The 12,404-nt window shown below is 58.3% G+C and overlaps 1 protein-coding gene across 3 annotated transcripts in view; it reads right to left on the minus strand.

The window, feature by feature from the left end:
- The window catches only part of NR4A2 (nuclear receptor subfamily 4 group A member 2), a 6,268-nt gene extending 4,907 nt beyond the window's left edge, over positions 1-1,361 (minus strand). For 2 of the 3 annotated variants that reach the window (XM_017823819.1, XM_017823818.1), the window contains exons 1-2: positions 1,317-1,361; positions 310-1,175 (exon numbers count right to left, since the gene is read on the minus strand). In XM_017823819.1, coding sequence (XP_017679308.1) covers positions 310-1,173 — 864 coding nt within the window. In that variant the 5' untranslated portion in view covers positions 1,174-1,175; positions 1,317-1,361. The remainder of the gene's footprint in view (positions 1-309; positions 1,176-1,316) is intronic. The other variant, XM_017823820.1, reaches the window with a different exon arrangement.
- Positions 1,362-12,404: the final 11,043 nt, after the last annotated feature.

Consider the following 12,404-nt stretch of genomic DNA (forward strand, 5'->3'; position numbering starts at 1 on the left):
GCTGTCCTGCACCTTGTCCCTGCTCTGCCTGCTCCCTGCCTGCCCGCTGTCCTGCACCTTGTCCCTGCTCTGCCTGCTCCCTGCCTGCCCTCTGTCCCGCACCCTGCCTGCCCGCTGTCCCGCACCCTGCCTGCCCGCTGTCCCGCACCCTGCCTGCCCGCTGTCCCGGTCCCTGCCTGCCCGCTGTCCCAGTCCCTGCCTGCCCTCTGTCCCGTTCCCTGCCTGCCCGCTGTCCCGGTCCCTGCCCTCCCTGCCTGCCCCCTGCCCACGCCCTGCCCTCGCGCCGGGTGCCCCCGCGTGCCCGCGTACCTTGAAGAAGCCCTTGCAGCCCTCGCAGGTGCGCACGCCGTAGTGCTGGCAGGCCGCGTTGTCCCCGCAGACGGCGCAGAGCCCCTCGTTGGACGGGGACCCCCGCGAGGGCGGCGAGGGCACCTGGCTGTCCAGCAGCTGCGGCGCGTGGCCCAGCTGCAGCCCGGGGAAGGCCATGGACGGCTGCTTGCGGATGGGGTTGGGCACGGCGAAGGCCTGCCCGTCCACGCCGTGGTGCGGCCCGGCCGGCTCGGGGGTCATGGGCACGTGCAGGGGCCCGTCAAAGCGCATCTGGCAGCTGGACACGGGCGTGCCGGGGGGAGACTGCTTGAAGGAGAAGAGGGAGAGGCGGGACACGGGCGTTTTGCGCTGCTCGATCATGTGCGTGGTGGCCACGTAGTTGGGGTGGAAGTTGTGCAGGGAGCCGGGATCGTCCCACACGGGGCCGTGCTGCACCTGGAAGCCGGGCGTGGAGGGAGTCGGGGGCGAAGAGGGCTTGTAGTAGACGGAGCCCGAGTGGGACATCATCTCCTCGGACTGGGGGGGCAGGTGGCCGTGCTGCTGGTAGCCGTGCATCTGAATGTCTTCCACCTTAATGGAGGACTGCTGTCCCGACAGGGGCATTTGGTACAAGCACGGGGGCTTCACGTCGTAGCTTGTGTTGTAGTTGTCCATAAAGGTACTGAAGCTGGGGAGAGAAGTGGTGGCAGTGATTTCAGTGTTGGTGAGGTCCATGCTAAACTTGACAAACTCCGGAGTTAGGAAATCGGAGCTGTATTCTCCCGAGGAGTGGTAGCTGTAGCTCTGGGAGGCCGGGCTGGCTCCTTGAGGCGAGGACCCATACTGAGCCTGAACACAGGGCATGGCTGCAAACGAAACAGCGTCAGGTAGACTCGGCCCGCGCCGCCCCGCACCGCCCCGCGCCGGGCACCGCGGGGGCGAGCGGAGGGTTCCCGCTGCCCCTGCCCCGCCGGGGCCGCGGAGCCGCGGGGCCGGAGCGCACCAACCTTCAGCCGAGGGAGCGGCGGTGTCGGGGCAGCCGGGGGCGGACAGCGTCGGAGCGCGGCGGGGAGCGAGGAGTCCGCGGGGTCACAGCGCGGCGGCGGCTCCAGCCTGCCCGGGCCGACGGCTGAGAGACAGGGATGGGCGGTCAGGGATGGACACACGGACCGCCGGTCGCGGACGGACACACGGACCCGCCGGTCGGGGATGGACACACGGACCGCCGGTCGGGGATGGACACACGGACCGCCGGTCGGGCAGCCGGGGTGGGGCACAGACACATGGAACCGGCGAGCGGGACAGACACACGGAGCCGCCGGTCACGCACATGGGGACAGGGACAGACATACTGGTGGGAGGACAGACACACGGACTCGCTCGTACAGCGACAAACCCAGGGACACGGGACTCGAGACAGACCCACGGCCCCGCCGGGGAGGCTGCCGGGGTCCGGGGGAGCCCCAGCTGTGGACCCGCGGGGTGCGGGAGCAGAGCCACCCCGCGCCCACGAGCAGCGGTTCTGGGGTCGGTTTGGGTTCTTTTCCCTGTAAGCGGGCAGGAATCTCCCGGCGGGCGGACGGGCTGTCAGCGGCACCCGTGCCGTGTCCGCTTCTCCATCCCACCGGGAACACGCGGCGCGTCCCTGGGGGAGCGGGTGAGGCGCGGGGGGTCTCCCGGAGGTGGCGGTGCGGGTGACAGCCGGCGCGGGTGACAGCCGGCGGGGCGGACCCGGCACACCGCGGCGGCTCCGCGGGTGACAGCGCGACCCGACCCGTGCGGGGACCAGTGCGGGACCCGCCGGCGGGCGGGATGGGACGGGACCGGGCGGGCGCGCTCCCCGCGCCTCGCGCGCGGGACCCCGTTCGGGAGGGGTTGCGGGACGGGACGGGACAGGACGGGACAGGACGGGACAGGACGGACGGACGGACGGACGGACGGACAGGCACTCACCGGGAGCGGAGCGCGGAGCGGGGCGCGCGCCGCGGTGCGGGCGGGCGGTGCGGGCGGGCGCGGCGAACAGCGCTGTGCGGCGCGGGCGGCCGGACTGTGCCCGCCCGCAATGTGCCTTTGTTTATGTGGCCGCGGCGCCGCCGACCAACGTGCGCCGCGAGCCCCCGCGCGTCACCGCGCGTCAGCGCGCGCGGCCAATCAGCGCCGCCGGGGCCCGCCCCGGACACGCCCCCCCGCGCGCCAGCGCGCCCTTTTGGTAAGTTTCCGACCGGTGACGTCACGCGGCGAGACACGCCCCGGCCACGCGCGGGGCGGGGGCGTGGCCTCATTTGCATAGAAGGCGGGGCCGCCCCTGCCCCCCCGCGCGCGTCACCGTGACGTGACGGCCCGGAATAGCGGGGGTGGGACCCCAGCCTGGTCTGGGACAAACTCGGGGTCTGGGGGCACCGAACCCCCCCAGCCTGGTCTGGGACAAACACGGGGTCTGGGGGCACTCAACCCCCCCAGCCTGGTCTGGGACAAACACGGGGTCTGGGACAAACACGGGGTCTGGGACAAACAGGGGGTCTGGGGGCACCGAACCCCCCCAGCCTGGTCTGGGACAAACACGGGGTCTGGGGGCACCGAACCCACCCAGCCTGGTCTGGGACAAACACGGGGTTTGGGGGCAAACCCCCAGCCCGGGGTCGGCAGCGGGGCAGCCGCCCCTTCCATTCATCGCCGCCGCTTCCTACGCGCACCCCTCTCCCGCCTCCACGGAAGCCCAAGCGGAATTTGGGCGGATTTTAGTTTATTTTATTTTGTTTATTGTGTTATTTTTCTATTTTAATTAATTATAATTTGTTTTTGTTCTTTTTTGTGCTTTTAAAATTTTTATTTTCATCCTATTTATTGTATTATTTTTCCAATGACTGCATTATTTTTATTTTAATTTATATTTATCTAATTTTACATTTTTTTATTTTATTTATTTCAATTTTATTTATTTCCATTTATTTCATCGCATACTTTAATTTATATTACTTTATTTTTTAAATTTTTAAATTTTTTATTCTATTTCACTATAAGTTTTATTTCATTTTATTAAATGCATTTACTTATTTTTATTGTATCTCATTTATTAAATCTTCCTAATTTATTTTTATTTAATTTTTTTCTATTATTTATTTACCTATTTATTTAAATTCCAGTTATTTGTTTATTGATTGTTCTTATTTTATGCTGCTCTATTTTATTTTACCTCTGCCCCAGCAACACCTGCACAGCCCCCCCAGTTTCTATCATTCCCAGCCCAAGCCTGGCTGGGGGAGTTTTGGGAGAAGTCACAAAGCAGGGCTGGGGTGGGACAATTAAAGGCGCTGCATTTATTTAAAAATATTTACTAAAATCCGATCAGGAATCTCAGTTTCTGGGTCCATCCAGTGATGGTGCACAGGGACAAAGAGCTTTTGGAGGGAGACACTTGGTGGGGTCTGGCAGGTGGCTCCAACACCAACCCTGGACCTTCCCATGGGACCCTCTGCTGCCTCCAACCTGGAAAAAAGGGACACAGTCACGTGAGTGGGTGTCACTTCCCAACACAGACGGGGTGGCCACGGGCCTTCACAGCCCGGGAATGGCCCGGCAGCTCCAGGTGCCTTTCCTCAGGAGTGCTGTAGACCCGATGTCCTAAAGGCTGTGAAAAGGTACCGAACATCCAACCGGGAATAAAGCCCAACACAGCACAACCTAACCCTAAAATCCAGCGTGTTCCCCCCAAAGTCTGCACCTTGCAGAAAACTCCCCAGAACACTGAAACACCAATGGTTTGTGTGAAACCCCAAACGTTCCCTTCCCAACTTGCTCCTCTCGCTGGAGAAACTCAAACACCCCAGACAAACTGCCCCCACCCTGAGGGACCATCTCCACAGCCGGGTGATGTTCTGCTCCCACAGAGTTGCTCCCGGGATTTATCCAGCGGGATGATGTGGTGAAGAGCAGCACAGAAACGGCCCAGCGCTGTAAGGTGCCACTGAGGACTGTTTAGAACAGTGTTTCCACAGCTCCAGGTGCTGCCTTGGGTCCTTCTCCACGGGATTCACCCAGAGGGTGCTGGAGGAGCTCAGCCAACTTCCCCGTGTGTCCCCTTGGCTGCGGCGTCACCATCAGTGTCACTCCTATCCCAACAGCTTGTCCAGGCTGTAGTTCAACACCACAGAAGCAACTTACAGCCCAGGCCCTTATAGGGCTAAGTGATACATCTAATTATCATATCCTTAGAATAGATGTAATATAAATTTCATTACTCACTTAAAAGTTCTAAAGTTAACAGCATAAACTTGAAGTTGAGTAATTAAGTAATCCTTATATAGACACTTATTAAAGTATTTATACATATTATCTTAAATCTACATCTATCATTTTGCCAATTAAAATTAGGACTTTAATTGCAATTAAGTAATTTAATTGCCAATTGAACAGCAAAATTGCTAAGTGACTAATTTTAATGCCTATTTTAATTACCAATCATGACTGGGGAGGGAGCTAATCAAGCAGTATCAGAGTAATGATGTGAAAAAAAGCGGAGAACAAACATTCCAGACTCCATGCTTTTAAAAAGAACTCCAAATTAAATAACTGCAAACACAATTCCAGACATGTGGGGAAATGCCGGATTTGGGTATTTGAACACGGGAGCACAAAGAGCACCTTTAATTACAGAGAACTGTCGCTCTTGCCCCCAAGTGCTGACGATGGAGTGTCCCGTGTCCACTGGCTCTGCTTTGGTCCCCCTGGAAGTGGGGTGGGAGCTGGGCACAGCCCCTCACTCACAGGATGATCTCCTGTAGGAAAGCAACACCCAAGGCCACAAAGTTGGAGAATTTAAGACGGTCCAAACACAGGGAAACAGAGCACACGGACAGGCCAGAGTGAACCACAAGCACTTCTGGCCCTGGATGGCCTCTATGGGGGGCCTGTTCCCAAGTACACTCCCAAAAGTGCAAGTCCATCTTCCTGGCAGGCTCTCACCACCACGAGCGAGGTTTTCCAGCCCACAGCTCCCACAGGATCAGGCCCTGCCACTGACCCCACAGGCCCTGCTCTGGAACCCACCCACGAGCAGAACTGCATCAGGCACTGCCATTTCCAATAAAAACCCCAAAATCCACGTCAGTCCAGGCTGTGAGCGCAGCAAACTCCCGAGGAAAGTCAGTTTGTTTAGGATTAAGAAGCACGTGGATGGGTGGTGGCTGTGGTTGCACCTCTGTTAGTAGGAACACTGTAATGGGGTCACCATGGGGAAGGTTTCGTTGTTGCAGCCCCGAGGGCACCATCAGCACCGAGGGTACCATCAACATCACCAGCTCCCTCAAACACCCACCTCCAGTGTGGTGTGTCCGGCTGCCCTGGGCATCAGGGCACTGCAGGAACTTGCCATGCACAGAGCACTGGTTTTGCTTGTGGGCAGCCCCAGCTCCTGGGTCAGATGAGATCCCATGGTGGTGGCACAGGTCACTCCTTCCCCACTCCCAGCCCGGCAGGCCGTGTTTGAGGGGTACATATGAAAGGGGTCCTGCAGCAGCAGTGCAGTCTCTGCACCTGGCCCTTCCCTTCATGGACACACTTTCACTACTTTCACTACTCACATCCCCTGTCTGACTTGCCAAGTGTTTCAGGATGGAGTTTTGGGAGAGGAGAGCTTTGTTTCCTCTTCAACAGAGCAAAAGTTTCAGACTTACAACGAGGTACCAGAAGACATGATGTACCAGTGGCTGACGCTCTTTGCATCAGGAATCCCCTCTGCTCGTCAGGGCCTGCTCCCCTGCCCGGAGCCAAGGGCAGGAAAGAGGCAGTGCCAGGCCCCTGGAACAGTCACAGTCCATCCCCACTTCATGGACACATTTACATTGATGCCATCTCCAAGAGATCCAAGAGGAGTGGTATCACCCCTGTGAGTGCCTTCCAGGGGGCAAGAGGGCTAAAGCATATTTTTATCCAATTTCATGTGAGGTACAAAGTCCCCAAGCAGAGAACAAGGCCGGCTGCTCATCAAGCATGAGCCTTGTGCTGGTATCTGTCCACTGTGGCAGGGCCTGGCCCCAGCACCACCAGACAGCAGCTGAAGATCAGCATCTTCACAGCCACAGCACCAGCTCCAGACACACCATCAGGCCCAGCCCTGGAGCACTCAGAGCACAAGCCAGAGTGCACACACACGTGTGCCATGAGACGTGTCAGGACTCTCCCCAGGAAGCCAGCAGCCGTGACAGACACTGCGAGGGTGGATGTCACCGGGAAGTTGGATGTCATAAGTTGGATGTCGCATGAAGTTGGAGCCCCAGTGGGGAGTCAGAGCCATCCAGGCACAGGGGTCTGTCTCACTGCCAGCCTCGGGTAGGAATGGACCATCTCACAAACACTCCATTTTCCACCTTAGATTTCCCTTAAACTTCCAATGGAGCATCGTTCTCCCTTCTTTCCTGCTCTCTGTGGTGTAGGTGGTATCAGATGATCCGAGGTACTGATTGCAGTGATGTTTATTCCTGCTCAGATTCCCATTAGCACGTGTCTGTTCCCTGGGAGCCCACGAAGCCGTGTTGTCCCCACAGCAGTGCTCAGGCCACACGTCAGCTCCTGCCTGCTCTGACAACCACCAGGACCCGAACGCAGGGCTGTTGATGGTGTTGGATGTCAGGCTCGGTTGGCCACATTCTTCGTCCCTCATCGTCGAGCTCCCCTCACGGCCGATGCCGCGGCCGGGGACTGGGGCCGCGCGGAGCCGTCCGTCCCTGCTCCCGCCGGAGCCGGTGCGTGTTCCCGGGACGGCTGTGATTGATATCCCCGAGGTGAAAGGCTAAACGGGCCATATGGCGCTCGCCGCAGCCCATCTGCTCCCTGCCCAGCCGCGCCGCAGCTGCCGCCAGCAACATCTGCCCGCCCGCATCCAGCCGTGCGGGCACCGCTGGCGGAGCCGCGCGCCGCCCCCAGCCCGGCCCCGGGACCCTCCCGGCGCTGCCCGGCGGGATCTCCATCCCCATCTCCATCCCCATCTCCATCCCCATCCCGCTCCGCGCCGCCCGCCCGCCGCTACCTGGCTCCGCTACCTGGCTCCGCTGCCCGGCTCCTTTCCCCGGGCGGAGCGGGGCGTTCGGAGCCGGGCGCTCAGCCCGGGCCGGGGGCCGGGGGCCGCCGCGCCCCCTCGCAGCTGCCTCTGCCCGCGTCAGCGCCCGTCACGGCCCGTCACGGCGGCGGTGACGGCAGCGCCGGGGGGGCTCCCGGCGGGCGGGGGCGGCCGGACCGTCCCCCTCCCCTCCCCGGACTGTCCCGCTCCCCCCCGACTGTCCCGCTCCCGCCCGGACTGTCCTGCTCTCCTCCCGGACTGTCCCACTCCCACTCTGGACTGTCCCGCTCCCCCTGGGCTGTCCCGTTGTGCCCCTCGAGCTCCCCTACACTCCCTCCGTATTTACCCTGCTGCCGCCCCCGGGCTCCCCCATTTCCCCTTCGGGCTCCCCCATTTCCCCTTCGGGCTCCCCCTTCCCTGTCCGGGCTCCCCCGTTCCCCACCCCGGACTCCTCCGTGCTCCCCCCGCAGCCGCTCAGCGCTCCCGCACGGCCGGGGACTGGGAAGCGTTTTATGTGTTTGGGTTGTTTTTTTCTTTTAATTGTTTTCTTTTTCTTTGGTTTGGCTTTTCCCACCCCCCGCGGTTCCACTACCACACAGGATGTTTTCATCGGGGAGGCTTCGCACTGGGAATGTCTCAGCCCCTGCTCCGGCTCTGGCTCGGGGGGCGGGGGGGGGGCTCAGCCTGGAGAAAAGGAGGCTCAGGGGGGACCTTCTGGCTCTGCAACCCCCTGACAGGAGGGGGGAGCCGGGGGGGGTCGGGCTCTGCTCCCAGGGAACAAGGGACAGGAGGAGAGGGAACGGCCTCCAGCTGTGCCAGGGGAGGGTCAGGTTGGATATTCAGGAAAATTCCTTCCTGGAAAGGGCTGTCCAGCCCTGGCACAGCTGCCCAGGGCAGTGATGGAGTCCCCATCCCTGGAGGGATTTAAAATCCCTGTGGATGTGGCATTTGGGGACATGGATCAGGGGTGGCCTTGGCAGTGCTGGGGGAACGGTTGGACTTGATGGTCTCAGTGGGCTTTTCCAACCCAAACAACTCTGTGATTCCATGATTTTAGGAACAAACACGTCCTCCGGGGAGCAGCTCCTCCTCTGTGATGAGGAGCAAGCACATCATCGGGGTTTGATGTCAGTCGCGCGTCCTCTGGATGCAACCGATCCCAGAAAACAGCCTATTTTAAGTGCCTTGTGAAGTTTTCTTACATAAAACGCATCTCCAGACTCGCCCCCCACGCACACGCGCTCGAGCGCAGGCGTTGGTTGGGGTTTTAACTTGGCAGCATTTTCCTAAAAGGTTTGGAAATGCCAAAAGTAGTAACTACGCTGCAGAGACTGTTACAGCCTCTCAGCTGCCATTCGGCTCTGAATTCCTGCTCTCTGACAAGGATGCCAGCCAGGCTGGAATCATGGAAAAACAACCCCAAGACTGTCCCAGGAATGGCACAGGCACCTTTGCTGGGGATGGGGTTGGGAAGGGATCGGGAAGAGGCAGAAGCCGCCCACCACTGCAGGGAGAGACCCACAGAGCTGCACCTTCCCACTTTTCCAGCAGACTACAGGGATATAATTGCACTTTTCCCCCCGGAATTCAGGTGTGCAGGCCACGGAGCTGCCCGTGGATCTCTAGTGGATGAGCTCCATCAGCCACATGGAGACACCAGGATGGGTGTCCCAGGGCCAGGTCTGGCCGTGGTGCCCGTGGAGGTGCCCGGGATCTGCATCTTCCATTGCCTGCTTGGGAATTTTCTCAGGGATTGTCTCAGCTCCAGGCTGTTCTGCCAGCTCTGGAAACCCCCAAAACTTGACACTTGAGTGATGTATTTATGCCATAAACACTCTAAAACAGCGTAATTACACGTTGTTCTCCCTGTATTTTGGGAATTAACTGACACAACATAAAGAAATCTGGTTTAATTAACTGCTTTCGTTAAGTGAAATGTATTTTGTTGTTTCAAGAGAAATCCTTTCTTGTTTTGGGGGGGATTTTCTCAATATATCTGGGATCCTTCCTCCTCAGAAACATATTCCCTGGAAGACACTGCCATGTCTGAAGCAGGAAAACAAATATCCACAGAAGCTGGAAAAAGGGGCAGGTTACCAGTGCAGCCCTCTCCTGCAACTGGTCGTACTGTGAGGTGTTGGTGGCCCCCTCTCCAGACGGACAGTGCTGTTTGGAGGTCCTTGCATGCACGGAGGGGCTGATGATGAGCTCCAGAAGTGTCCCTGGGTCTGCCTGGGGATGACGGTGCTCAGCGCTGGAGCCAGGAAGGACACTCAGAACAAACCCTAGTGTTTTTCCTCCAAGATCTTTTTCATGACCGGAGCCTCATAACAACAGCCTGAGGTGGCTCAGGGCTCGTGTCAGGAGCCCCATCCATGGGTGCCAAACCCTCCTGTGTGAGAGAGGGTGTTCCTGGGGCCCGCACGGCCGCTCGCTCAGAGCCTGGCAGATGTGAGACAATGCCGGAGGAATGTCTGGTGGGAGCGAGTTACCACGACTCTGTTCCCGTAATCCCAACCCAAAACCATTTGCTGAATCCTCTCAAACAATTTTCTGTGGGATGCACTCACTGCCAGCGGCGGGGAATGCCTGGCCTGGTGAGTCCATCCCCACAGAGGGTGGCCCTGACCCCTCGCTCGCTGCCGTGGCCGGGTTTGAAGGCGCTGTGGGTTCGGGTTTAAAGGTGCTGTGGGTTGGTGCAGGGCCGTGCAGGGAGGGGCAGCATTGCCCATGGCATCACCAGCACCGCTCTCATGTGGGGGGCCCTGCCTGCCCTGCTCTGGAGCTTGAGGGGGCCCCATCCTCCCCCTTCGCTCACTTCTTAACAAAATAATTTTCCACTGAGGCTGCGAGGCTCGAGGCCTCCCCAAAGCCAGCTATTTTGAGCATTTTCCACAGCATCTCTGAGCGCTGTTGTGCTCATGACTGGTGAGTGGGAGATCCGTGTGCGCAGATCCCGCCGAGCCGTGATGGAGTGTGCCAGCCCTGCCGGGCGCCAGCCTCCTCCTCCTCCTCCTCCTCCCTCCAGCGTAGTCTGGCTTGAAATTGTGCCACCAGCACAACTCCCTGTCACAGTCACAGGCTGTCCCAGGCTGTCTCCAGGCTGGTGGGTGGCTGCCCTGCGTCACACGGGCCCTGCTGGGAGCCATGTCCCCCTCACTGGGATGTGTCCCAGCCAGGGGCTGTCCCCAGGGATGGACAGTTTCCACCTCTGTGTTCCCTCAGACAGCCCCGGGGACAGCATGGTTTGCAAAACACACGGTTGATGTCTTGGTGTGTAGAAGTTGTGTTTTAAATTCATCCTCTGAAATAAGTCCCCGGAAGTGTCCAAGGCCAGGTTGGGCCGGGCCTGGGGTAACCTGGGATAGTGGAAGGTGTCCCTGCCCATGGCAGGGGGTGGAACAAGATGAGCTTTAAGGTCCCTTCCAACCCAAACCAGCCTGTGATTCTAAATCTGATTTACAAAGCACAGTCTCCTTTGGGCAAAAGGCTGTTGGAGCTTTTCTTCACTGCTGAAGGTCCTGATGATAATGGATGAAGTGAGCTGAACCTGTGAGACCCATTCAAACCTTGTCAAGATTCAGCAGTCAGACTCAGTGATGGCTGGGTCAACCTCTTGGGGACCTTCCAAAGCATGGACACACTTCAGGTTCTTCCAGGCACCTGCCCCGAGGGGCAGAGAGTTGCTGGTACCTTCCTTTAGTGATGTGCTTTAGTGGTGGGCTTGGCAGTGATGGGTTAATGGTTGGACCTCATGGTCTGAGAGGGCTTTTCCAACCTAAACCCTCAGTGACAGCCACCAGGAACTGAGTTATCAGCACTGTGTGTTTGTCCAGCCACTCGTATGACAATGTTATCTCCTGGCTCATACCTACTGCAGGCTTCAGAAAAAAGGGGTAAATTGAAGAGAAAACAGCTCCTGATAGTCCTGAATTTGCAAAACTCTCCATGTCTGTGAGGGCTGCTGTCATTAGAGGGAAATGGCAGGGAGAACAAACCCATTAGTGCAGTTGTTAATTGAAAACAGGACCGTGTGGAGAATGGGGTTTGTAATTATGAGAATAATTATTAAAATATCATTTTGCTTTTTAAAATGCCTGACTTTAGTAGAGGATATGGAGGAGTTACGTTTTAAAAAGTTAATTATTTCCAGTGCTTCGGAAAGGGAGGTCTAAGCTGAAAATGATTTACCAAAATTGTTAAGACAGCTTTTTAATTATCAGTTTTAAAACAGTGTCATAGAGTATCAGCTGAGCCTCAGTTTTACTTTCTCTGCAGACTGTGCTTCCCTCCTCTGCAGATCCTGCTCCTTCCCAGGACTCTCCAGAGCTGTGAGCTGGGCATGGCCATGGTGGTGGGTCAGGAGCACCCAGATCCCATTGTTGACTTGCCATTTTGGCCTTTGGGCATCTGGCTGTCCTTCCCAGCAGCTCTGGTGCTGGTGGCTTTTCCCCATGGTCTCCCCATCCCGCTATGGTTTCTCAGGATGATGCTGGGATCTGGCAGGGCCCCGGATGCAGGGGTGGCTCTGTGCTCAGGGGTCTTTGTCCTTCACCACCTTTTGGAGCCCCGGGTCGATGGGGAAAGGATCTGGGTCAGGCTGGCTGAGAAGGGGGCACCCAACACCTCTGCAGCCCCCAACACCTCTGGAGCGTGAGCTGGGGAAGAACCAGCATTGGCACCGCCCACTGCACCCAACAGTGGCTGCTGACATCTCCCAGGAACCAGGGAAAACAGAGAGGAGCACTTCTGTGGGGAGTAAACAGCAGTTAGAGCTGGGCACGCAGCAGCAGTTAAACAGCTCCTTTGGCAGGGTGAGATGTCCAGCAGTGGCTGCAGCTGCTGCTCCTACACAAGGGCTCCAAGTCGTTCATGCAGGTTCTTACTACAGGGTGTAGGTGCACATGGGTGTAAATGTACTCAGCTGTGTGCTGTGCACACTGGGTGTGCCTGGAGGTGTTCCCCAGGGGGTCCTGCCCCTCTGCCCCCTCAGGTGAGACCCCCCTGCAGAGCTGCCCCAGCCCTGGGAACAGCAGCACAA

The sequence above is a fragment of the Lepidothrix coronata genome, unplaced genomic scaffold (genome assembly GCF_001604755.1).
Source record: "Lepidothrix coronata isolate B3197 unplaced genomic scaffold, Lepidothrix_coronata-1.0 Scaffold105, whole genome shotgun sequence".
In the NCBI taxonomy this organism is placed as follows: Eukaryota; Metazoa; Chordata; class Aves; order Passeriformes; family Pipridae; genus Lepidothrix; species Lepidothrix coronata.